We start from the raw sequence: 27622 nt of genomic DNA, 5'->3' as shown, positions 1-27622 counted from the left end.
CTCCAGCTTTCTTTTGATTTCCATTTGCATGGAATATCTTTTTCCATCCCCTCACTTTCAGTCTGTATGTGTCCCTAGGTCTGAAGTGGGTCTCTTGTAGACAGCATATATATGGGTCTTGTTTTTGTATCCAATCAGTGAACCTGTGTCTTTTGGTTGGAGCATTTAATCCATTTACGTTTAAGGTAATTATCGATATGTATGTTCCTATGACCATTTTCTTATTTGTTATGGGTTTGTTTTTGTAGGTCGTTTTCTTCTCTTGTGTTTCCCACTTAGAAAAGTTCCTTTAGCATTTGTTGTAGAGCTGGTTTGGTGGTGCTGAATTCTCTTAGCTTTTTCTTGTCTGTAAAGCTTTTGATTTCTCCATCGAATCTGAATGAGATCCTTGCTGGGTAGAGTAATCTTTGTTGTAGTTCCTTCCTTTTCATCACTTTAAATATATCATGCCACTCCCTCTAGCTTGTAGAGTTTCTGCTGAGAAATCAGCTGTTAACCTTATGGGGGTTCCCTTGTATGTTATGTGTCATTTTTCCCTTGTTGCTTTCAATAATTTTTCTTTGTCTTTAATTTTTGTAAATTTGATTACTATATGTCTCGGCGTGTTTTTCCTTGGGTTTATCCTGCCTTGTACTCTCTGTGCTTCCTGGGCTTGAGTGGCTATTTCCTTTCCCATGTTAGAGAAGTTTTCAACTATAATCTCTTCAAATATTTTCTTGGGTCCTTTCTCTCTCTGTCTTCTCCTTCTGGGACCCCTATAATGCGAATGTTGTTGTGTTTAATGTTGTCCCAGAGGTCTCTTAGGGTGTCTTCATTTCTTTTCCTCCTTTTTTTTTTATTCTGTTTCGTGGCAGTGAATTCCACCATTCTGTCTTCCATGTCACTTATCCGTTCTGCCTCAGTTATTCTGCTATTGATTCCTTCTAGTGTATTTTTCATTTCAGTTATTGTATTTTTCATCTCTGTTTGTTTGTTCTTTAATTCTTGTAGGTGTTCGTTCTTTAACTCTTCTAGATCTTTGTTAAACGTGTCTTGCATCTTCTCTGTCTTTGCCTCCATTCTTTTTCCAAGGTCCTGGATCATCTTGACTATCATTATTCTGAATTGTTTTTCTGGACGGTTTCCTATCTTCACTTCATTTAGTTGTTTTTCTTGGGTTTTATGTTGTTCCTTCATCTGGTACAAAGCTCTCTGCCTTTTCATCTTGTCTATCTTTCTGTGAATGTGGTTTTTTTCCCACAGGCTGCAGTATTGTAGTTCTCTTCTTGCTCTGCTGTCTTCCCTCTGGTGGATGAAGCTACCTAAGAGGCTTGTGCAAGTTTCCTGATAGGAGGGAGTGGTGGTGGGTAGAGCTGGGTGTTGCTCTGGTGGGCAGAGCTCAGTAAAACTTTAATCCACTTGTCTGCTGATGGGTGGAGCTGGGTTCCCTCCCTGTTGGTTGTTTGGACTGAGGTGACCCAACCCTGCAGCCTACCTGGCTCTTTGGTGGCGCAATGGTGGACTCTGGGAGGGCTCACACCAAGGAATACTTCCCAGAACTTCAGCTGCCATTGTCCTTTTCCTCATGGTGAACAACAGCCACCCCCGACTCTGCAGGAGACCCTCCAACACTAGCAGGTAGGTCTGGTTCAGTCTCCCATGGGGTCACTTCTCCTTCCCCTGGGTCCCGATGTGCACACTACTTTGTGTATGCCCTCCAAGAGTGGAGTCTCTGTTTCCCCCAGTCCTGCTGAAGTTCTGCAATCAAATCCCTGTAGACTTAAAAGTCTGATTCTCTAGGAATTCCTCCTTCTGTTGCCAGTCCCCCAGGTTGGGAAGCCTGACGTGGGGCTCAGAACCTTCACTCCAGTGGGTGGACTTCTGTGGTATAAGCGCCCTCCAGTTTGTGAGTCACCCACCCAGCAGTTATGGGAATTGATTTAATTGAGATTGCACCCCTCCTACCATCTCATTGTGGCTTCTCCTTTGTCTTTGGATGGGGGGTATTTTTTTGGTGAGTTCCAGTGTGTTCCTGTCGATGATTGTTCAGCAGTTAGTTGTGATTCCATTGCTCTCGCAAGAGGGAGTGAGCACACGTCCTACTCTACCATCTTGAAACAATCTCCATTTCTTCATTTTTTTTAAATGTAATTGCTGTGTATTTTCCTTGGATGTTAAACATTTGAATAAAGATTCAAAAACAGGTACATGTATTTAACAATATCTTGTTTAATTCTGTCTTATAAAATTAAATCATATATACTATGGGGTAAACTCAAAAATACTATCCTAAAATGATTTCATTCACTTTTAACATATTTATTTTAATATAGTTTCAGCTTATAAACAATTATACATGGAATTAATAGAGTTAGAACTGTAGATTTCAACTCTAAATGAAAGCATTTGAATCACTTTTGAATTATTTCCAAGCAGATAATTTTCCTTTTCAATATATAAGCCAATTTTTACCCCAGTGAATACTTAGGGTCCCAGTTCTTTAAAGCATAAAGTGGAAAATAGGATTACTTACAAAGGCTGAATGAAGTACATATGAAATCTCATGGATATCATAATCTGGCAGCTTTTAAGAGCTGTCTTGGTTGCTATAGTCAGAACCAAGTAGAAATTACGTTTTTTTCCTAATATAGCTCTGTTTGAAATGACACAAATTATTTTAAATTGAAATTTTTATTTAGTACAATGATTATATGTTTATAAATTAGGCTGAGAGACTTTTAGCATGCCAATCCTAATCAACCCATGTTTCAGATGCTTCTTGGAGATGTTTAAAGTAAAATTTTATGGGTAATATTAAGTTAAATATTATATCCTATTTTGAGTCACATACTGTAGGTAAAAATTTAGTCATAGATTCTGAAATAAACAACCTGTACTCTCTGGTTCTGCCCTTAAATCAACTATAATGGCTGCACTTGATCCAACATCAATTCGAGATTTCATGTATTGTGTCTATTTGAAACTATGTGCAAAATAACAAGACAGATACTTAACTTATTGAAGTTTTGCTATGTGGTAGGTACAGTTCTGCGTCCTCTACATGTGTAAATTTAATCTTTGCAATAACCCTTTGAGGTTTCTAAAAGGGTAATTAGCTCACCTTAAGACCTCACAGCTAGTTAGTGCCAAAACTTGGATTCCAACAGGCAGTCTGGCTTCAGTGTCCATTTTTTTACTCATTACCATATATTCCTTGTTATATCACATTGTATTTCTATAAATAAATTAAATTGTGCTTCATTTAAGAGTTTTTTAGTAAATATCATTTTAGATTGAAGACATGCTTAAAGAAGCTTTAAATTCAAATATTGATTGGAATACATGACCTAAGAGCCCCGTCTTTAAAATCCTGTGATTATTTTAATATTTTAAGTTATGAACTGTAAAATTAGGTTAGAAACATTCAATTTTCAAGAGTCTTAATGTCACAGCAGTCTTGTCAGAATTAGAGGTAGAGTTTTCAGAGTTACTAGTATTCAAAGTGAATTACTGAATGAAACCGCCCAAGAAGAATGTTATTTTGGTAAAGGTGACTCAGAAAGTATAGTCAATAAGGTAAATAAAAAATTATGTCATATAACCCAAGAATAGAAGAACTATAGTTGAATAGTTCTATTCTATTCAACTATAGAATATTGCTGAGTACTCAAGTATGATAAGATGGAAAAAGTTGACAAGGGATTTGGCAATGACGGGGCATTGTGGAGTTAGGAACATATGCCTATATAGAGTGGCTTTTATGAAAATGAGAAGTGACTGAGTATGAATTACAAAACTCTTGATAAATTTTTCAGGAAAGGATAACACAAAAGATTCTTGGAGAATCTCTGGGATCTGGAAGGTGTTTTGTTTTGTTTTGTTGTTTTGTTTTTTAAAGTAAGAAATACTAAAGTGTGTTTGCTGATGGGGGTGAGCCAATAGAGGAGGAGATATTGATAAAAGCAGAAGAGACAGGAGCACAGTTCTTGAGAAGCATCAGAATGAATGGATATGTGGGCTTTATAAGAGCAGAGGCACTTCTCTCATTATAATAGGAGGGAAGACAGTGTGTGTGGCTACTGTTGAAAGTAGTTGATAGATGTGGTGTTGGAAAGATGAGAATATTTCTGTCAGTAGTCTTGTTTGAGTTCTCCCAGAAGTGGACTCTGAGCCAAGGATTCAGCTCAAACAATTTATTATGGAAGTGCTTTCAGAGAAAATCAGTAAGAAAGTAAGGGGAAGCAAGGGGATAGATAAGAGGAAGAAGCTATGCAAGGTTGTCATTTTGGGTGAAGTCTCAGACTGACCCTGATCCTAAAGGGAGCTCTGGAGTGTAAATTACACTTTGGAACTGTCTTAAGGCAGTTAAGGCATAGGAGCTGGAATTCTGTAACTTCACACCTGTTCATAATTGATTACAGGCTTGCCGAAGGGGGGTGGGGAGCGGTTGTGAGAGTGGAATGTAAACTCCCAGACACTACTGGCTGTATGGGCATAGCAGCTCTGGTGCCCCAAAACAGTCATCTGTGGGTCACAGGGGCAAGTGTTTAGCAGCTAAACATGCAGCAGATGAGTGATAAATTCAGGAGCTGTGCAAGCGATTGTGAGGTCTGGACAGTGCACCAGTGCATTTGCAACTGTTAGATTGTTTCTATTTTTTTTTTTTTTAAGGAAATAGGAGGCAATATTCAGCTAAGGGGGTTGGGATGAAAAGGAAGTTTGAGGCTGAAGGAAGATGTGAAATATTCCTTATGGGGAAGGGGAAAGCATATGTGCTAGGGGAGTTTAGTTGGCTTTTGGATATTGGCTGTTAGACATTTGTTGTCATGAATTTGACATGTCTTCAGTAGTCATGGTTGTGTGTTTTTTCCATCAATGCTCACCTATCCAGGGTTGCATATTTTTTCAAATCATTAAGGATGAGGGAGAAGTAAGAAAGTAAAGGTCATAGAATCTAGTCTGGCCAAGCGGGAAATGATGGACACAAAAGGGGTGATACAAAGGGGTGATACATAGTGAAAATGTGGAGAGACAGAAAAATGGGAGGTCTGGAGATGCTACTAGGATAACAAAAACAAGAGGAAATAAGTGGTGGTAGTAAATATTTGATGGCAAGAACCTCAAAGGAGCTGGGGGTTTGGACGGAAGAGAAACAGTAGTTTGGCAGTGCCACTTCTACTGCCTGAGTTGTAAGAGAACCAATATTTGAGTTTGTGTGGTCTTCAGGGAAGGCACTGTCAGCAGGCAACAATTTTACTTAAAGCATGAAGGTGACAAAAACACACAGGGATGAAGATTAGAATGTAGGGGAATTTGTTGATATTGGACCAAGAATTTCAAAGGACAGTATGGAATTTGGGGGGAGGAAGAGAAATGTGGAAATTTGGATTGGATTAAGGGATATACAAAGAAATTTTAGAGTAAGTGGATGGAACAAGCTTGGAACCATTTTTGTTGTCCAAATTCATTACTTACTGTCTTCTTGCAGTCACTTACAATCTTGGGCAATAGAGTTCCTACCCAGTATCAGTGGAAAATCCCCCTAGGTTGATGAGAACACTACTTACACTCTGCCTTAGATACATACATTTTCTCCCCAAGTTCTAGAAAATACCAAGATACATAATCTTAAGAATCACATCTCAGGCTATTTAACTATATTCCAATTTCATAAAAGAAGGCTAAAATGCTCTATGATTAAAGGTAATAAATAGATGATCACTGATTGGCAAATTAATCATCTCAAAGGTTATGTGCTACACAAATGGACTGAAAAACTTACCAACACACTCTGGGTACATATCAGTTTTCCTTAATTCCAAGGGAATACCTCTCATTTAAATAAAAACAACATTAAGGTAAACAGCACTCTTTCAGACTTCAGCTTTTCTCATTCTCCTACTCTCCAGGAGTGCTTTTTAACAGGAGTGTTACTTTGTCTTAGAAAAGTTTACCTCATATTAAAAGTGGTGAAAGCATGTAAGTCAGAGTTATTTTAAATAAAGGACTGTGTAGTAAATCATTGGATTTGTAATTAAAACGTGTAGACAGTATAGTGGCATGTTAAGTGTCTTGAGCTACTCAGTCCACACTTGAAAATTTCCTAATCTGATTTTCTCTTGGCTGAATCCCAATTGTTGTTGGATTTTTCCACTACATACAATTATGTATTTTTAAAAGATCTGTCAACAAAGTCCCTGGCACTTTTATAAATGTGCTATTTGAGTATGTATTCTAGAATACTCTGGAATGTCGTCTGTAGAAGTTAACATTTTCAATCAGACATTGAAACGTGCTAATACAAAAATTCTCTCAGTTCCAGAACTGAGATTGATAGTGTAAGGTTATAATTTCAAACTGTTTAATTATGAGATAAAGGAAACAAGCCATCAGTATGAAAAGTACTAATTTATCAGCAAAAGTATTGACATGATTGAATATTAATATATTACATATACCAAGATGTAAGTTAAAAAAGTGGCACATTTTCTTTACAATAGTCATTGTCATTGCACTTTTCTCATTTTGCTCCCTTCTTTGAATTTACCACATCTTGCTCAGTTAGGTGTAGAAAGATTTCTAAAATTGCCAGATCTCCCACTCAGTAACTTTCATTCATGCAATAAAACAATAAAAATGTAACATCTCAGTTAATACCCACAGGAACCCTATTGGTAAAATGATTATGCTCATTTATTTCTATTAGATTTTTTAATGTTTTAAAAAATGTTTTAATTTTTTCCCATTTTTTTCTGTTAGCTTTTTGGTAAACTTTCCCCTTTGCTTGCTAACATACAACTTGAATGCTTTGGCTATTGCATGTATCTTCTCCCAGCCTGTCATGTCTCTGTTGATTTTGCCTTTGTTACAGAGAACAATATATATATTTAAATCATCATTTTTTTTTTCCTCTATAGCTTTTGACGTCTTTGGAGGGCATTTTGTGTTTCTTATATAAAGAGCCAAATTTCCAACATCATTTGCCAAATAATCCATCCTTTTCCTCCAGATTTGTGCTGCTACACTATTCCATATCAAACCTCTGTTTCTGTGCTGTCTTCTATTCCGAGGACATACACTTCGTTCCTCTACCATTGCCACATTATTACCAAAACTTGCTTAGTATCTGGTAGAATGAGTCCTCCCATTTTGATCATCTTTCAAAACTGCTTTAACTACTCAGACTTTCATTTTCTTTCACATAAATTTCAGAATCAGTTTCTAAAGTTCTTCTGATATATTCCTTACCATTCTGGAATAATTGATCATGATATTTATGCACCATTAGATTTTACTATTTAATAGCTTATTTAGGATTTTTATGTAAGAATTTTTTTTAAGTAAATTTTATTTATTTATTTATTATTATTATTATTATTTTTTGGCTGTGTTGGGTCTTCGTTTCTGTGTGCGGGCTTTCTCTAGTTGCGGCGAGCGGGGGCCACTCTTCATTGTGGTGCGTGGGCCTCTCACTGTCGCGGCCTCTCTTGTTGTGGAGCACAGGCTCCAGACTTGCAGGCTCAGTAATTGTGGCTCACGGGCCCAGTTGCTCCGCGGCATGTGGGATCTTCCCAGACCAGGGCTCGAACCCGTGTCCCCTGCATTGGCAGGCAGATTCTCAACCACTGCGCCACCAGGGAAGCCCTATGTAAGATTTTAAATAAAATGTTCTTATTTATTTTTTATTCTCTTAAACTGTTCCCACGTAGTAAGTTATAGTAGTCTCATAAAGTTTTTCTTCTTTTTTGTTTAGGCCTGTCCTATGTGAAAAAAGGATTATTTGTTACTTTAATATTAGATAGAACTTATTTGTAAAATGTTCGGGGTCTAGAGGCTTTTTTGGAGATGTAGCAACAGAAGGATAATTGTTCATGTGCATCTATGCATATTTTATTAGTTATTGATTTCTAATTTAACGTCACGATCATCAGAGAATACATTCTGATTGATGTTGATTCTTAGTACTTTATTTAGGCTGCCCTTTGGCCTAAAATGTGATTGATTTAAGAATTGTTATTTTGGTATTTGGAGCTTTTGTGTATCTATAATATTGGATTTGTTTACTATATTTGCTTAAATTTTCTATAACATTTAAAAATTTTTTCTTACTGACATAAATTTAAGATTATATTTAGATTTCTAGTAATAAATTTAATTAGGAACAACGACATCTTACAGGGCTTCTGTATTAGAAGCAGAATTGTGGTAGAGATCTTGTGTCATTCATTAACTAGGTCTACTCATTGTCCAAATAACTAGCTGGGGCATAGACTATTCTTTTCTTGGTCCATGAAACTCTAAAAAGATCCTAGTAAGATTGTTTTATTCATTGTGAAGGTGAGTAAAGTAAGTAATGAAGGTTAAATTACTTGACCAAAATTAAATAAAACTTGTCTGCTTCCTACTGTGTTTCAAGGCCTCCCTTTTTTCCATTTATTGGCATCTTAGTAAGTACAAACATGTTTTAAATACTCAGTTGTGCTTTTTTTATGTTTCAGTTGTTCTTACAAGCAGTTTATAATAAGGTGTTTATTCACAGAAGGGTTATGATGAATGTTTCTGTTGCAAGTTGTTGAAATGAGAGGTGATGATACCATATGGTATGAGAAAGAGTATAACAGCCATTCAACCTGTCAGAACACATTTGGCAAGAATATCAAAAAGTTATTAATTTCCTGACTTATTTTACTTAAGTTAAAAGTTTGTGTATCTTCTAAGTTGCAAAAAAAAAAAAACCCTGAAAGTAATATATTCTTTAAAGTACTTCCTCTCTTTGCATTCCAATGACCAGATTTTATCAGCGCTCTTGTTCTAAAGAGTCAGTGAATTCTAAGACTCATGTAAGTCTGAAAAACACTGGCCCTTCAATAGTGAACCAGGAAACAGGATTTTAACTATAAGTATTAATAAATAAAAGATAACTTGCCATTATTTTATAGCTCTTGAGATGTTTCTTACTAAAACCACAGTTTTCATAGATTACAAGATAAAAATTACTAATTAGAAATACAGATTTTTCTTTATATATTTTGTCATTTACTTTATCTTTCCTATTCAAAGTTTCAAGTTTTCAAAAAATCATAAGAAAATATTAATAAAGTTCAATTTTACAACATATATCTCAATGAATTTTCATGAACATTTCACATAATTTTATGTCCTTTGTTTCTTATTTTATGGTGAAATGATTACATTTAGTGAAACATGGCAGTTGCTTAGTGGACTTTTTGACACTGAAGATACTATATATTTATGAATTAAATTTGGATTTCTTATGTAATCCAGAGGACTCTGGGTTTCTATTTTAATGTGCATTAGGCATCTGAATATAACCCATTTCAAATGAGAATGTAAAAATTCATAGCATTTACTAAGCCTAAAGAAATCTTAGAATGAAATATTGGATAAACTGAAGCTTTCTAAATGTAAATAATAGAGATCATTTCAGAAAGAGACAGTAGTTCCCTCTTCCTCTTTGGATTTCTACTTAATATATGAATTTCCAAAACACTTAAAAGGAAAACTGTGTTTGTGTTTTTTCCCTATAGCTTGTTTTTTGAGGTCAGAAAGTCAATACACAACAGTAAATGTAATAGCACATATGTATATAGTACTTTTGTATGTTAAAATTTTGTGTATTTGAATAATTTTTGTATATTAAATAAAAGTTCCAAGCCCTTTTATTTAATACACACAACAGCCCTATGAACAGAGTTCTGTATTTATCCACATTTCGCAGATGAAGAATGTGAGGCTCAGAGAAGTTGAATAATTAGCCCAAGGTTGCAGCGTTAGTAGAATGCTCAGCTGGCATCCAAATGCAGGCAGGCTGATTCACAAATCCATACTTTCAGTCACTATGATATACTATCTTTCATATATTAATAGTAATAAGTAATCATACAGTGATCTTATTTGCTTCCAACATGATTCCAAAATTTTATATCTTATTTGCATGGCATCTTCCAATTCATTTTTATAACTCTGATAGATGGAGATACTAAACTGTAATAAGTTTGTAGCTGTCTGTGTACAATATACTAATTCATTATTCATTCTCATAATTGATACTCCTAATTTCTTTCATATATGTTAGTTCTTTGACCATATTATATTGAGTTATAAAAATTTGTATAACATTGAGTTGTGGAGATAATATAATTAAAGTTTTATTAGTTATTGATTTAATATTTATTGATCCTGATTTATTATACTCAATTCTGCCTAATTTCAGACTTACCCAATTCAGCAGCAGTGTGAAATCTGTGATTAAAAATTTAATATTGGTGTATGCTCTCAAATCTCCAATACTATTGTAAGAAAATTGAGGCATGGGAATGAAAATGTTTATGATATATTCGAAACCATTTATTTTAGTTATTTGGTTCATTTCATTCTCCTCTTAATATTTTTATATGAACAAAATGTAGAAATATAGCTTTTAGTAGTACTACTTTAATAGTAGTAAAATCTACAGTTGAAATAAAATCGTCTTCTCTGTTTATAATTTTTATATTTGTATTATATAACTTAAATATTTTGAAAGGATTTTTAATATATTTGATAGTTAGTGATTTAAACATAAGACCATGATGAAACATTGCTTATATTCTACTCAAAAATGTTGAATTCCATTCTAAATGGCGTTTCCTTTTAATCTTCCTATACTGGTTGAATAAAAGAGAGAGAACTGAATAATAATGTAATTCTAGGATGGTAGAGTCCCACTAATATAAAGTACATTTGAAAGAAATATAAAGCTGTCAAGATTTCTATCATAAGTGTTACAAACTGATTGAGCATTTTCAATACAGTGAGGTATAAACATTGATATGTTTAGATTTTTCTCTGATCACTACTCTTCCAACTATGCTATCTCAAATATCCCTTAACCAACCTGGTAACAGATATCTTAATGACATCTTAGACAGATCTTGATGCTTTGCCAGTCTATTCTGGTTATTAAATGTCTGACCAATTTAAAACTTAAATAACATCCCATTTAAAACATACTTCCTTCATTGCCTGTTAAGATTTGTGGCTGGGGGATTCATATAAGTAAAGGTGTTTTTTTTCTTCCTCTTTGCACTATTTTATGTATTCTATGAACATTGCAATCTTAAAAGGCCATGTCTTTACTCTTCCAGTTTTAAAGATTGGGGACACATATACACTATTGATACTATGTATCAAATAGATAACTAATGAGAACATACTGTATAGCACAGGGATCTCTACTTAATGCACTGTGGTGACCTAAATGGGAAGAAAATCCAAAAAAGAGGGGATTATGTATATGTATAGCTGATTCATTTTGCTGTACAGTAGAAACTAACACAACATTGTAAAGCAAGTATACTCCAATAAAAATTAATTAAAAATAAATAAATAAAGACTGGGGACCCCTGGATTTGGTAGTATGACAAAGCAGTGTCTCATAGATCACTTCTAAATGAAGTCTGTTAGCTTGGGTTGCTAGAATATGGGTAACTGAATCCTCTTTATCCTCAATTTGAGAGCCTCATTATCGAAGAGGGGCAACTGGGAAAGCCCACTCAACATACAGATACATAAGTATTTATTACTTTTTTTTTTCTTCAATGAAAAGTGAAGAATACTTTCATTTTGAGAAACTTACTCATATTACCTTTATCATTCCTACAGTAACCCAAACCAAATCCAAGGGGAAAAATCTTTATTCGTTTGATATAATTAGTTTTATATCAGGGAAAGTAAATTCAGCTGCATACTGAACCTGGAAATGCTGGAGCACTAACCAGAATGTATATATACCTCATGATCTCACTCCTTCTCGCTGTTAAATATACAGTTCACTCACCAACACCAATTAGCTAATTCGACAATTCCAGAGGATCCCAGAATGTATTAGTCTTAAAGTTGATGAGATCAACAATTCTGCCTAAAGGCATTCATTTTCCTTTACCTGTTGTGATTTATCAATGACCAGATCTTTTGGCTTGGGGATTAAATTCTCAAATATGGCTCTCATGACTCCATCTTTCTTCACACCAAACCTTACCCATGCCACTATTTTTTAAAATTCTGTACTATTTTATATAATAAAAGGGAAAGTTTAAAACTATTTTTAAAATTAATGTTCTTTATATCTTGAATTTTATGTAATATTTCCTTCAAAAATTTTGTCAAAAAACATTATACTTTGAACTGTTAAAGTCAGAGAAAGAATATCCTATAACTAATCTGATTCATTCATATTGTTTCTGTCCATTTATCATCTGTCTATACTGATATACTATATTATGAGTCTTTATATCATAGCATTAATTTATAAATTAATGTTTTGGTTAAGAAATCTATCCTCTTGAAGATATATTTTTTGCTAAGCTTCTATGGGGCTAGATTTTAATGTTCTTTGGAATTGTAGAATATATAAGCATATGCATAATTATTATCAATCTATGCAGAGGCCCCTAACAATTCTGATCTTGATTCTAATGATCACTTTTAAAGATAATTTTATGACATTAATGTTTAAATAAAGCTTTCAAATTTAGATGTAAGAATAAAATGATAAAATGTCTGATGAAAGAAAAGTGGATATGCTAAAGAAAGGAGGGTCTTTTTTTCTTCCTGTGCCTTGAAAATTGTACAATATGTTTTACTTCATTTTCAGTGTCACCATTTATAAATTCTAAGATAACCTGTAAGTTCCTATTAATGTCTGCCAGGAGCATCTTAAGCCTTTGTGTCCATATTTTCATAAAACCTTAAAATAATTGCAGTAAAATTGTTTTAGTCCTACACCTTGGAATGAAGTTTTGTTTCAATGGACTTTCATTGGTAAATCAAAATGAAAATTATTCAGCTTTAGAAACTAGTTACGTAGATATGTTTTTTAGAATAAAAAAAATGAATCTGTAGCATACAGCTTTAGCATCATAACTGGTGGCAACATTATCATCAACTTAATTTAGATTTGATGGAGAGACATTCTAAAACTAGATATTCTAAGCCAATAGAATATCTGACAAAATGATGGAAGGCACTGAAATATTATGGATAATCTTTAGTGATCTTTAGATTTTGAACCATTGTATATTATTCATGTCATCCTGGAAGTAAAATTAATGAATAGTTCTTTGCCATTAGCATGAATTTCTATACTGAATATGAACTAGGGATTCTTATAGCTAAAAGATACAAATTAAATGCTTTAGCAATTATTGCATAGGCTAAGACACTATAAAAATTACTCTAAATTATAGTTGCTTAAACTTATATGGGTCTAGAATAAGTGGTCTAAATCTAATACGGTGGCTCCACATCAATAAACAGCTTTCTTTCTAGGTCTGTCACTTTCTCCTAGCAAAAGAGAAGGGAAAAAAAAATGGTCAAAGGAAGCCCAATTCCAATCCTTTAATTGGCAAGACCCAGAAATGTCACAGTTCACTTCTGTTCACATTCCTGTGGACACTACTTAAACACATAGCTATAGCTAACTCTAAGTAAAGCTGGAATTGCTATCTTTGTTATTGAGTAGAGCAAGCGGCTGATCCCCACAATTACCAACAAAAACTGCTGAATTGCACCCTGATATCTCTCTTTAGTGGTTCTCATTAAAGGCAAACATCTCACTCCAGCCATTACAGTGCAAGTTCTGTATTTTATTTTTTGAAACATTTGGATAGCTTATTAAAATTTTGTAGAGTATTTTTGCATGTTTTCCTACATGCTAACGTCTGAAACTTTCTTTACTTAACATTGTACTATACAGATTAAGATACAGTCATTCCAATCATGAACTTGGCATCACAGATGGAATATATTGATGCAATGGGAATGCATATAATGGAATAAATATCATGTTATTTAGTTCTGTAACTTTTCAATGTTAGTAGAAGTACAGGATTTTCTTTTTTGGCACAGTTTACAGCTGTTAAATATGATCAATTCTTAGAAATTCTTCTCTCTTTATCTTTTCACATACCCATGGCTTTATTTAAATTTCTCTTGGAATTTCATTTCCTGGCTTAAAACTCTCTCTAATCCAGCACTGTCCAATTGAACTTTCTGTGAAGACAGAAATGTTCTAGAACTACACTGTCCAATATGGCAGCTACTGAAGCTTTTAAGTACTTGTAATGTAACTAGTGTGATTAAGGAACTGAATTTTAAACTTTATCTCATTTTAATGAATTTAAATTTAAACAAACCCATGTGGCCAGTAACTCCATATCAGACAGCATGGTTAGTTACTCCCTGCTCCATCTACAAACTTATTTCTGCCACATCTATTTTACATCATAATATTACTCCTGAAACATCCTCAAATGAATTTAACTATTCAACATTTATTATTTGGTGTTTTATTCTTTGGGTAAGAAATTCTGTATTTTCATTGTGAAAATAGTCTAATAATAACTATGTGATATTTATCAAACACAATATGTCAGGCAGTGTTCTGAGCACTCGATACACAGTATATCATTTCATTATCACAAGAAAATTACCACCATTTTATAGATGTATAAACTGACACAACCACAGGCTAATAAATTTTTTGCCTAAGATCAAATTGCTAGTAAGTGAATAAGTTAGGATGTAAACCTCAGGCAAACTGGCTTCAAAGCCCAGGCTCTCACTCTATTCTTTACCCTTTCATCACCCTGGAGAGTAAGGTTTTTTATCAGTGGTTCTCTTTGTTCAAAAGGCATGACAGTTGGGACCTTTCTAAGAGCTATACTTGTGTATGCATAATATCAGAAACTATTGCCTCTTGCAAGAGGTAAGAGAAAAGAGGACACAGTTTGCTGTTTCTTTTCTGTCCTATCACAATTCACTGAGCAGCAACTATGTTTGTAAAAAAATATCCAAAATATCCCCTAAACTAATCTTTACTAATTTGGCGCTTGGATCTCATTTTATCAGGATGATACTAAATAGATTAGTATATATAAGTGATAATGAACAGGTGCCATCTGTTTGCTCCTATTACTACAAAAGATTATTCAAAATTTTTTCTCAGTGCACTATCAGAAAGAATTTTAAAGTAGTTGGGTTGATTATTTTTAAAGGGCTATAATGTTCAGATTTAACTCAGGTCAATCATCTGCAAGTTAAAATTACTCAGAAGTGTACTGTCCATAATTAAGTAATCTTACCTACTAATATTATACAATAAGAAGACCTTTAGGTGACATGAAATCTGTCATTTTAAGTATGCCTCCAAGCCTTTTCCAGATTGCTCGTAAGATTTCTTATTCTCTAGAGAAATGTGATCTCTTAGAAATAAATGTCTCTGTCAAGTCACAAGTAATATGAGCATATGATGAAAAAATGGAATTTTTTAGTCTCATAAGGGATATTGCAGTATTGTAAAACTGATTTTATTCCTCGTTATTTAAGTTCTCATGGTCATTTTAGGATTTACCTTTTAGATATAAAGGGAAGTTTATGATGCCTTTTAGGGAGGTGGGGGACAGAGGCCTTTGGGGACCAGGAGAATATTTTTCATATGAAATTCTTTGTCATAAAATGCTAATGTTGGTGTTCTTGTCTTTATGTCTATGCATTCTTTAGCTATGAGGATAACAGACCCTTCATCAAGTAAGAATGACCTGAATGGCTGATAAATTCCATTTATCAGTGTGGTCCCATGAACCAGCTGTCAGATCAGTACTGAAAAATCATTAGAGCTTCTGTCATTCACATTGAGGCAGAAGAGCAAACTGTGCAGGAAAATAATCAGGCATACAACTTCTATGCAGAATAAATATGCTGCAGGTGTATTGCCAGAAAAATTCTGCTTCACCTCTTTTAATTGGATATCACCTGAATTTAGTGCCACAGTAATAGCAACTTCATGTGGTACAGACTTGTTTTGCTTTTAATAGATTTCTCCTTTCATTTCGATGTGCTCCTCTGTGTTGCATATGTCCTCATTTCTGTTGTTTGTTTGGACATCGTTCATCTAAAATTATTTCGTGATTTAGTGTTATATCTTCAAATGATCTCAGGGGTATGAAACTACCCAACAGCAAATGAAACTAATGAATTTTTAGGTTAAATATCCAAAAGAGGGGAAAATACCTCCTTCAAAAATTAAACTTTACATATGCAAAATTGTCTCTTTCAAATCTCGATACGTCACTTGATTGTTGATCTAATTGTTCATGAACGTATCTTTTAAATTTCTAAAACAAAGCTACAAGTCTGTACTAATCTATAAGCATAAACACAAATGCTAATATTTGGGCTTTTTTTCCTTTGTACATTTTAAAATTACATGTCCTGTAATTAAGATTGGCAACCTTTGGGTGACCTTGCTGTAGACTTTCAGTTTGTTCTTCTGGTGAAGAGTCCTTTGTTTTCATTTTCTCCAATACCGTTACACTTACTTCTTCATGCTCTTGCTTATTTTTTTCTTTTGAAGTTGGGCTCATCACTCTTTTATATCATTAACACTTGGGCCCATCATGTGTTTTCTAGTGGATAATAGCTGGCTTGAGTATTTTATCCTATCATTTTATTTCTAAATCTGAATAGCAATTTTGACTTGATTTAATGGCGACTCTTCCCATTTTTCCTTATTCCAATACCTGTAAACAAATAAGAGCTTTACCTTGAAAGTTCCCATACTTCTGAATCTGCTTGTAAAATAAGATATTAATATCTAAGATGTTTTCTTATTTGTATAAGCAAACATGCCACATACAATGGCAAGCTTCCTTTAGGGATTCTTTATTCAAGAATATTAAAGTTTTAAATTAAGCACATTAAATTTAGTGGATGTTTACATCTGAAATATAGTGGCTGATGGTTGTAGAAGGAAAATGGTAAATATTTGAGATTAATTTTAATAAGACTTTAATAATATTTGACTACTTTGGGACATATCTTTCTTAAGACATAGTTCTCTCTGAAAAATTTATTAAACCCAGCTTCAGATTATAGTAAACATATGTGATTTTGCCCCATCATTTTGCAAAGTTTCAATCCCCATATTTATTCCTTAGACAATGTAAGTAGCAGATAGTAGTCTGCTAAAAATAAATATTAGATTACCATGTTCAGGAAGGTACACTGGGAAAGGAAAGGGTGGGCTCATAAGAGTATAGAGATCTAGACTGTTTTGGTCCTATTCTATATACTTAGAGAGAAGTTGAGAAGATTCCATTTTCATTTATTGGATTCCCATCTATTGGAAAGATTCATTTTATTTTGATAGTAAATACATAATACATAACTACAAATATATGGACTTGTGTCACCCATTTATTACTATTGTGAATGGCAGCTTGGAGGAAACTAAGGGAATGGAGTGAGAGTGAGAATTTGTCTTCCATTTTGGACTACTTTGTTCATCCCTCTCCATCCCATTCTCAGCTTCATTTTCTCCCACGAGTTTGCAGACACTTCAAAGACAAGAAGGTGTCCTGAGCTATTGGGCTTCTTTTCAACAAAGCTGCCAATTGCCCGATTTCCAAAGTCTAGTCCAACATAACCCAAGACACAGCAATCCAAAGGCTGAAAGAGTAGATGGTGATCTAGAGGGAAACTATTTTTTCCCATTTACTGTATCTCACACTTGTTCTACTTAACTATAGAATCAGACAAATAGAAGTTTAAAATTTTATACAATCTTCCATATACTGGTTCCTTCTGTTTTTGTCTGTAAATTTTTTATGGAAAAAGAGGAAATTTGGAAAAATGGGCTAAAAGTGTATCAGATGAAGAGTCCAATCAAACAAATGTTTGATTAATGGAAAGAGTCCAATCAAACAAATGTTATCATACCAATGAGACCAGTGGAGACTAACATAGCTTTACAGACTCTTCCCCCTTGCCATTCACCATAATTACATCTCCATACCATTTGCATATGTGCTGCAAATACATGAATAATTTAATAGTACAAATCTGCTTTTGCATAAGTGAATTTCTGTGTTTATAGCATTTTCATTCATGTATATCTCCTTAAGCTTGAAAACATGTAAGTTCTCATTAAAATCTTAAAATACTTATACCACCTGTCTTACATTTTCTGTCAATAAAACTGTAACATCTTTTTCAGTGTCAGTATTGTTGATACAATATGACTGTGTTAATTAAAGACAAATTATTTGATAACCCTTAATTTTTTCTTCTCTCTGCAGGTCATGGGTTATAGGTGCAATAGCTCTTCTCTGCCTATTAGGACTGACCTGGGCCTTTGGACTCATGTATATTAATGAAAGCACAGTCATCATGGCGTATCTCTTCACCATTTTCAATTCTCTACAGGGAATGTTTATATTCATTTTCCATTGTGTCCTACAAAAGAAGGTAAGCTAGAATTCTCTATTCAAGAATAAATGGCATACATTCTATGACAGCAAATTACCCATAACATAAATCATTCTTGATGTGTTTGTCTCTAAGAAATAAATATATTCCTTCATTGATTTCATTTTTATAATAGTAAAGACAAAACAGACATAAAATGAAAGCATAAAAGTTGAATGTGCTTAACAGCAAAAAACAGAATCAAAATATTTTGATTTGGACAATGTACAAAAATTATATTCTTATAGATTTGACCTTATAGTCTTTAATAATTTTATTGGCAGACACATGGAATTTTTATATTAGGGAGTAGATTTTCTAAGATGTTATGGCGGTATGGGATATATGTATATATATGTACATATATGGCATGGCACAGGAAATATATATTTTTCTGTTTTTTTAAAAACTAATTTGTATTGATATATTCTAGAAAATATAATTATCTAAACATTTTGATAAAAACATTTATTTTTTAAATGAATGGTAGAAACTTAGTAAAGATCTCTGTATTTCTTTAAAAGCATCTTTTATAAAATCTATGATTTTGATGATTAGAATGCAATATTTAATTTTTATATTGGTCTATTTTTATGATTTTTCACATCTATAAGGACCAAAATATTCATTTTCAAAGTTAATTTTAGCAACTAAATACTTACATTGCATTTTTTTTTTTAATCTCAAGATTGATTTTCTCATCTTACACTGTTTAACTCTATTATAAATGTGGTCTTTGTAGTTCTGACCATATAGACTCCTGAACCAAGACTGGGTCTGAATCCTAGCTCCTCTACTTAAAGGCTTATGTGACTTTGGGCCATTTAATTAACCTTTGTATGCCCCAGTTTCCTCATGTGTAAAATGGAGGTAATAAAAATAATTATGAGATATTGAGAGGTGGCTCTGAAAATGAAGTGGCAAGAAGTGAAATTTTTTTTCTGAGAAAGAAACTATAAGACCTAAAATTGTTTTTGGAAAATAAAGAGTAAAGATATCCACCTCTACGATTTTTGGCTTGAGAGACTAAGGGAACCTCAAATAAAAGTTGAGAAAGGTGTCCACTTGTCGAGGTGGGTCCAGTTTTATCCTGTTTCAGTTTTATGTGTTGGTAGGTATTAAAAATGTGTTGGCATGATCTTAAATACAGGCTAGAATAGTAATGATGACTCAGACCTGTAAATGTAAGTTACAGAAAAGAAAAGAGGTTATGATGTTAGAATGGATGGATTCTAATCTAATGGATTAGAATTAACTTAGAAAAGAGGTTGTGTTGGAATGAATGAATCTTCCCAAATACTTAGTGTACACACACCCCAAATTGCAGTCACTTAACCTAATAAAGGTTTTTTTTACTCATTGCCCAATTGATGAGGGTGCCTCATGGAGGGACACAGGCCAATGAAAGCTCAGCCAACCTCACTGTTCGATTTCCACAGCCACCTTGGGTGTTGACATCTAGCAGATAGTCTGAGAAAGAGAGGATCTTGTATAAAAAGTCTGGAAGTGGTTCACATCACTTCTACTCACCTTCCATCAGATAGGACACTATCAATAGTACCAACTAAACTGCAGGGAAAACTGGGAAACATACTCTACTTTTTGTACCCCAGGAAGATGAGGAATTGGGTATTGCAAACAGCTAACAGTCTACCACACTTGATGATTATGAAGAGTAGGAGACATGAGTAATGAGCAAGAATAGAAATGGAAGGAAGAAAGTGTTTGAGGAGAAGAATGAGAAGATAATACCTAAATGAAACATAAGGGGAAAATGTCCAGAAGTAGACACTGGTCAGTATTATAAAACACTTCAGAGAAGTCAGAAAGACTAAGCACTTGGAAGGATTTCTAGATTTTGGTAGAAAAAAGCTATAACTGATTGTCAAGAGCAATATGTAGAATGATGGGTGCAAAATCAGGAGATTAAGGGAAAGGGTGGCATTTGTCCATATAAATAAGGGAATATTGGGCCATCATATTTAGTTATACTAACATCTTCAAATATAGGGAACCAGCTTTATCAATTATTTTATGTATTAGCTGGAAATTGGACTAACACATTTTTAAATTTGAATATGTATATTGAAGTTTTCTACAGAACAGAAAATATTTTTGTGCTTTGTGCATGAATGATTTTGATTGTAATTATTTTTTATTAGCCAGTACCTATTAGTTTTCCCAATTATTATTTTTATTGTATTACAAATACATGTCAATGTTTTGATGTCCAGGTAGAGATACCAGACCTCAGGATCCAAAAACTAGTCTAGAATTTTTAGTATATTGAACATATTTAACAGAAGTGAAATTTTAAAAAATATATGTCATCAAGCTCAATTTTGTGATTCATTAGAACAGAGTTCAGCAAACCACAGCTTGTGGGCCAGATTAGTCCAGCTGCTTTTAATTTTTACAGTCAGTCAGCCAAGAATGGTTTTTACATTTTTAAATGGATACATTTAAAATTTAAAATAAGTACACACACAGCATTGTTGGTTTTGCCTCTTGGTTCACAAAGCCTGAAATATTGACTGTCTGGACCTTCATGAAAAAAAGTGCCAGGCCCTGATTCAGAAGCTTATTTTTATGATTTATAATAACTAGTAATAAGCATATTTTCTTTCATGCATTCTATGTTTTGAATTTTTCGATTTTGGTGGCATTTTTATTGGGTGTCAAGAACATGGCCCAACATCAGAGAATATGGACATCGAATTATCATTCACCTTTTTTTTTGCCTACAAAAAATCCAGATACTTCTCTTTGAAATTACAGAAACAGTCAGGAGATTTTTCTTTTATTCCTTTTTTAAAAATTGAGGTATAATTGAGATATAACATTGTGTAAGTTTAAGGTATACAATGTATTGATTTGATACACTTATGTATTGTGAAATAATTACCACCATAGTGTTAATAGCTAATACCTCTATCATCTAACATCTTTTCTTTTTTGTGGTGAGAACACTTAAGATCTCCTCTCTTAGCAACTTTCAACTGTATAATACAGTACTGTTAACTAGAATCATCATCATGTATCTTAGATTTCTAGAACTTATTCATCTTATGGCTAGAAGTTTGTACCCTTTGACCAACATTTCCCCATTTCCACACAGCCAACCTCTGGTAACAACCAATCTATTCTGTTTCTATGAGTTTGGCTTTTTTAGATTCCACATATAAGTGACACCATACAGGATTCATCTTTCTCTCTCTGACTTACTTCACTTAGCATAATGCCTTCAAGGTCCATCCAACATTGTTGCAAATGGCAGGATTTCCTTCTTTCTTGTGGCTGAATAATATTCCTAGATATATGTAACACAACTTCTTTATCCATTCATTCACTGATGGACACTTAGGTTGCTTCCATATCTTGGCTGTTGTGAATAGTGCTGCAATGAATATGGGAGTACAGACATCTCTTTTATTTCCTTTGGATATATACCCAGAAGTGGGACTGCTGAATCATATGGTAGTTCTATTTTCAATTTTATGAGGAACCTCCATACTGTTTTCCATAATGGCTGTACTTATTTACATTCCCACCAACAGTGCACAAGGGCTCTCTTTTCTCCATATCCTCACCAATACTTATCTCTTGTCTTCTGGATGCTAGTCATTCTAACAGATGTGAAGTGATATCTCATTGTGATTTTATTTGCATTTTTCTAATTAGTTATGTTGAGCATCTTTTCATGTTAGCCATTTGTATGTCTTCTTAGGTAAAAAACGTCTATTCATTTGTCCACTTTTAAATTGGATTGTTTGGTTTTTTGCTTCTGAGTTGTATGAGTTCTTTATATATTTTTGGTATTAACCCCTTTTCAGATATATGATTTGCAAATATTTTATTCCATCTGCAGATTGCCAATAAATTCTGTTGTGTCTTTTGCTGTGTAGAAGCTTTTTAGTTTAATGTAGTACAACTTACTACTTTTGCTTTTGTTGCTTGTGCTTTCGATGTCATATCCAAAAAATTGTCAAGAACAATGTCCAGGAGTTTTCCCCTGTTTTCTTCTAGGAGTTTTGTGGTTACAGGTCTTATGTTTAATTCTTTAATCCATTTTGAGTTAAATGTTGTGGGTGGTATAAGATAGGGGTTCAATTTCATTCTTCTGCATGTGGTTAACCAGTTTTCCTAATACCATTTATTAAAGAGATTGTCTTTTCCCCATTAATTATTCATGGCTCCCTTGTCAGATATTAGTTGACCATATATGCAAGGGTTTATTTCTGGGCTCTCCATCTGTTCCATTGTCTATGTGTCTATTATGCCAATACCATACTGCTTTGGTTACTCTAGCTTTGTAGTATAGTGTGAAATCAGGAAACATGAAACCTTCATCTTTGTTCTTTCTCAGGATTGCTTTGGCTGTTTGAGGTCTTTGGTGGTTCTGTACAAATTTTAGGATTGTTTTTCCTATATCTGTGAAGAATATCATTGAAATTTTTTTGAGAGATTGCATTGAATCTATAGACAGTATTGGCTCTTATGGACATTTAACAATCATATTTCCTTTAGGAGGCTTTTCTTAAGCCATCTGACTGAATTTCAATAATATGCCCATGTAGTTGCTCTTATGTTTGATTAGGGAAATATGAATTATTCCATTTTTGAATTATTTGTTTTATAGGATTATTTGTTGATTGATTCAACTCATTAATAAAAATCAAACTGTGAGTTTTCAGTCCTTTTCTGAGTGTGGGTTGTATGATTGTGTCACCAGTATCTCCACTGAGTGACATTAAAGTTGTCAATTTTTCTTTTGTTGTGTACTCAATTATGTGATACATCTCAGAGGGTTTCATAATTATTTTATTTCTGAACAGAGAGTATAAAAGAAATATTCCATTTGTCAGGTGTATTTTCTTTCCCATCTTTATATATTCTAGAACAACCTCATGTTGAAATAATAAGATACCATATCTGATTGGGATAAGATGAAGTATCATGTGAAATAGTGGATTAGCATATGCAAATAATTGATCAGTCAAATAAATTTTATTGTAATCTAAAGAGAAATATCTCATGGACATGGTCCATGTTATTTTGAATTCTTCTTTTTAAAACACATGCTTACCACTTCAAATCTCATCATAGAAAAATAAAGTCTGTAATGATTCAGCAAATAATGTAGCTAAATGTGGGACTTGGCATCTCTAGATATCTTGATTTACTCGTTGTTTATATAATCAGTTCAGAACATTTAACCTTTGTTGGTAAATGTAAATAGTCCATGATGAATTCCTGTGTCTTATGCAATATTGCTGCCTTTGTAAGTAACAGGAATGGAACTGGTTCCTTTTCTCTCCTCTCCCTTTCCCCCAAAATATTTGTTCAGATTTAAGTCACTTCATTACAGAACACTTCCTCTTCTAAGAAGAAAAATCTCACTTGTTGAGTACATTAGGAAAAACAAAATGGGATGTAGGTTATGGTGAAAGTTTAGGTTTTTGGAAATGCTTCATAAATTCAGTACAAATTACTAAACTGTAATTGATAGTGCTTACCTTTGGGTGGAGAGTATTTTAAGTTTCCTCAAATTCTAATTAAATGTTTGTCCTTATTTTCTCCAGAGACAGAGGAGGAGATAATCTAATAGATTACTTTAATAATATATAATGCCTTGTGTTGGTCTTATATCAATATTAGAAATGTGGCATCTTAATAAGAGCTTTCTGATCATAAAGCACCCATGAGATTTGGATTTTTTTCACATAAGACACATCACTTAACTTTTTCAGTCTTTCAGTTTACTTTCATTGCTTAACCTTTTCAGTGTTGTTATCTGTAAAATGTAGGTAATAATTATTTCCCAGAATCATTTTGAGGGAGGAGCCTAGCATAGTTCCTAGCAAATAGTGATTAAAAAGTAGAAGCTTCTTCATCTCACCCTCCCAAAACTCACACATGTCTTGGACACACACAGGTGGGCACAAACTTACTTCTTTTAAAAAATAAACAAAATATGAATTGGCTTGTAAATAGTGAATAAAAATAATTATTTCTAATTATCGATAAATATAGCATAGAAGAGGTTGGTTGGAAAACATTAATATAACTTAAATATATTAAATAATATGTAATTTTGACCTTACAAATCAGAGAAAGGCTTCAAAGCTTAGCACATCATGCCTCTCTGTTTTGCTCTCACTGAATGCCTTTTTTCTCTTATCTATCCATTCTTTCAACTTAATCTTCTAAACCAACACATTCCAACCTATCTTTTAAAGATAGCTTGAAGAAGTCCTCTTCTCTGAGAAGCCTTCCTTGGTCTGCCTACCCACTTCCTATCAGGCTCTCTTCCTCCATGCTTTGATTCACCTCACTCTGTATCATTGTTCCTATCACATAATAAGGATTTAATGAATGTGAGTTCTTCAAACAAATCTGAATATAGTCAGTCTGTGATTTTGCTATATCTTTGATAGAATGAATGTTAATATATTAAGATATAATGTTTTATTTCAAATACTAATTTTAATGTGTCATCACACTCCTTATTTTTTTGTTTTTGATTCTAAATAACACTTCTCAAAAAAGCATGTTTTTATAACTTTGTTTTAAATAATATTACATTGTCACAAATTCTGGAAACTATGAACTCATGTGAAATCAATAAAGTGTTAAGAATAACATATATACAGTGTTATTTCATAATCAATGTAAAACTTGTGAATATAAAACCAGTAAGTTATCCTAGAATGTGTTTTTAGTTGATGAACAAGTAGTTGGAGATTATTTTTCTTGATGTTGCTAGTGGAGGTGAGATTTAGAACAGTTACTGTTTATTTTTGTATGTCTTGTTTGATTAAATAGGCAGTAATAAAAATTTTTAAATAAACATGATCAAAGTTTTCCACAAAATTGTTGATATATTTTCCTGTTCGAAAACATCAGCTAAAAAATGCTTATCTCCTTTTATCCTGTGATTTTTATACTACAGCAAGGATTAATAATGTAATCACAGTGCTATATAGAAAAGCATTCATATTTCTCTGTAATTATTGAATAGAACTATTTTGAAGGAATGAATTTAAAATATTTTGAGATTATTTTATAGTCTCAAGTTGCAAATTTGACCTCTTTTAAGAGAAATAAACTTCAGAGAAATATAAAATTTTTTAAAATGCTTAGCCCAACACATTCCTCTTTTTTCTGTTCTGTCTCTAAATATTCTCTCTCCTCTCTTTCTCCCTCTCCTTCTTTCTCCATTCCCTCTTCTCTGTAACTTCCTCACTACACTTCTGCCTAAAGAACAGTACAACTGTTCTAGTGAGGAAGTTAGAGAGAAGAGGGAATGGAGAAAGAGTTAGATAGGCTACTTCATATCAAATCTATGAAGCTAAAAATAGTGTCTTGAAGAGTCTTAAGTTTTGGTTTTTTCAACTGAGACTGTATCATTATAGTGTGATTGGACATACGTGTGTTTGTGTGTTTTAAAAGGCTCCAATTATGCAAAATTTCAATCTTGACAGTATGAATATTATTTTATATTGTAAAAAAAGTATAAAATATATGCTGAACAGACTTTTTTATATCTGTAGGGCAAAAAATTTTTTGTATTAATTATCTAAAATAAAACACATACATTTTATATTTCCTAGCTGAAATGAATTACTTGCTAACAGAAGTTGATATTTTTGGCTAGGTACGAAAAGAGTATGGGAAATGTCTGCGAACACATTGTTGTAGTGGCAAAAGTACAGAGAGCTCCATTGGCTCAGGGAAAACATCTGGTTCTCGAACTCCTGGGCGGTACTCCGCAGGCTCACAGGTAAACAATATTTGTTAACTACAATGAAATATCTCTTACCTATATTCTGTTATGAGTTGCTATCCTTTCTTGATGAGATCTATTTTCTATCCCAAGTATTTAACATATCAAATTTGTTGTTTTTAGTGTGTCTCAAATGAAAATTGTTATGACAGAAATTTAAGAAACCAAATTGCAAAAAAAGTGAAGTTTAGGGTCTAAGTTTGCATAATAATTCATGATTTCAGATTATTTCCAGCTGAATGAATATAGAAAGTAAGGAAAGGAATTTTGCATTCCACCCAAAATTCTAAGAAAGTAATATTTTACATAGATATATGATTCTTGAGTTAATTTCTTCTCTTAACTAGTGTAATAATTCTTTATCATATACTGTATTTACTTATTAGATGGTATGTTTAATAAAAACAGTTCTAACTCATACCATATTGTATGCTGGTAAATCGAAGGGCAATTCAGGTAGTGAAAAATACCATAATAGCATCATTGACTTAACTGATCTAAGTGCTACTCCCATCAGTCCAGCACTAAATATAGTAGCTGCATTATCCCTCATCAAAGAAATTTTAAACTTTTAGGTAACCTGTCTGCCATTTTTCTCAGGCCACAATGTCAGTCCAAAGATTATTACGTAGAAAGTTCAGCAACTCTAGGATGACTAAAATGAGCCAGTCAAATAAAAGACATATGTGGGTCATCCATGAATGAGTTTGGGTTCCAACTAGCATACTAATATTTTTAAGATTGTATGGTTCAGTGGGAAAAACAATCATTTTTTTCAGTGTTGTTAATAGCAATTTTCTGAAGAAGACTTGAATTTTAATTCCTAAATAAAGTTATAAATAAATAACATTTTTTTTAACTCAGCTCAACCTATAAATCTATTTTTTTAACCTGGTAATTTTATATATAATATAAAAAAGAACACTTCATTTGTTCTTTGACTAATTTCCAATCAGCTTGTAAATTTAATCAATTAAATTCACCTAAACAATTCCATTCATATGCTTAGAAAATTAAATATCCTTGTAACCTTTAAATATCATTTACAAATCTAATATATCTGATTCTCTCAAACACATTCACTGTCAGACTGGACTGTTGTACACACTTAACTAGCACTTGAAAAACTCTATAAACCAAAGATAATGAACAATATTCTCAGAAATAAACACTTGCCTCACGCTAAAGGAGTTCTCTTTTATCTTACAAATAAAACTACATATCTAATATCAATCTGATATTTCCAACTAAAAATTTTAAAACTAATCTATAACTGTCAAACCTATCAGACTATCTCAACACTTAACAAGCACTAATTATCATAATGAGCATGAAACTTATTCCTACATATAATATACAGCTATTAATAATTTGAATTTATTTTATTATTTCTATGCCTTACTGAGGTTGCAAAGTTGTAAATTAGGGGAAACAAATGTTCCAAGTTAGGTGGACTGAGATTTCTTAGTCTAGGACTACTAAATTTGTCAGTTAGAAATCTGAAGTTTCACATAAGAGTTGGGGCATACCTTCCAGCGTGACCTCCTTGGA

The 27622-nt window shown here is 33.0% G+C and overlaps 1 protein-coding gene across 6 annotated transcripts in view; it reads left to right on the top strand.

Moving 5' to 3' along the window:
- Positions 1 to 27622, top strand: part of ADGRL3 (adhesion G protein-coupled receptor L3) — a 563136-nt gene that overhangs the window by 504795 nt on the left and 30719 nt on the right. For all 6 annotated transcript variants that reach the window (XM_068542874.1, XM_068542873.1, XM_068542871.1 and 3 more), the window contains 2 exons: positions 18117 to 18285; positions 25943 to 26068. In XM_068542874.1, coding sequence (XP_068398975.1) covers positions 18117 to 18285; positions 25943 to 26068 — 295 coding nt within the window. The remainder of the gene's footprint in view (positions 1 to 18116; positions 18286 to 25942; positions 26069 to 27622) is intronic.

The sequence above is a fragment of the Eschrichtius robustus genome, chromosome 4 (assembly GCF_028021215.1).
Source record: "Eschrichtius robustus isolate mEscRob2 chromosome 4, mEscRob2.pri, whole genome shotgun sequence".
NCBI lineage: Eukaryota > Metazoa > Chordata > Mammalia > Artiodactyla > Eschrichtiidae > Eschrichtius > Eschrichtius robustus.
Note: the sequence above shows the minus strand (reverse complement) of the source record. Positions and strands in the feature narration are given on the sequence as shown.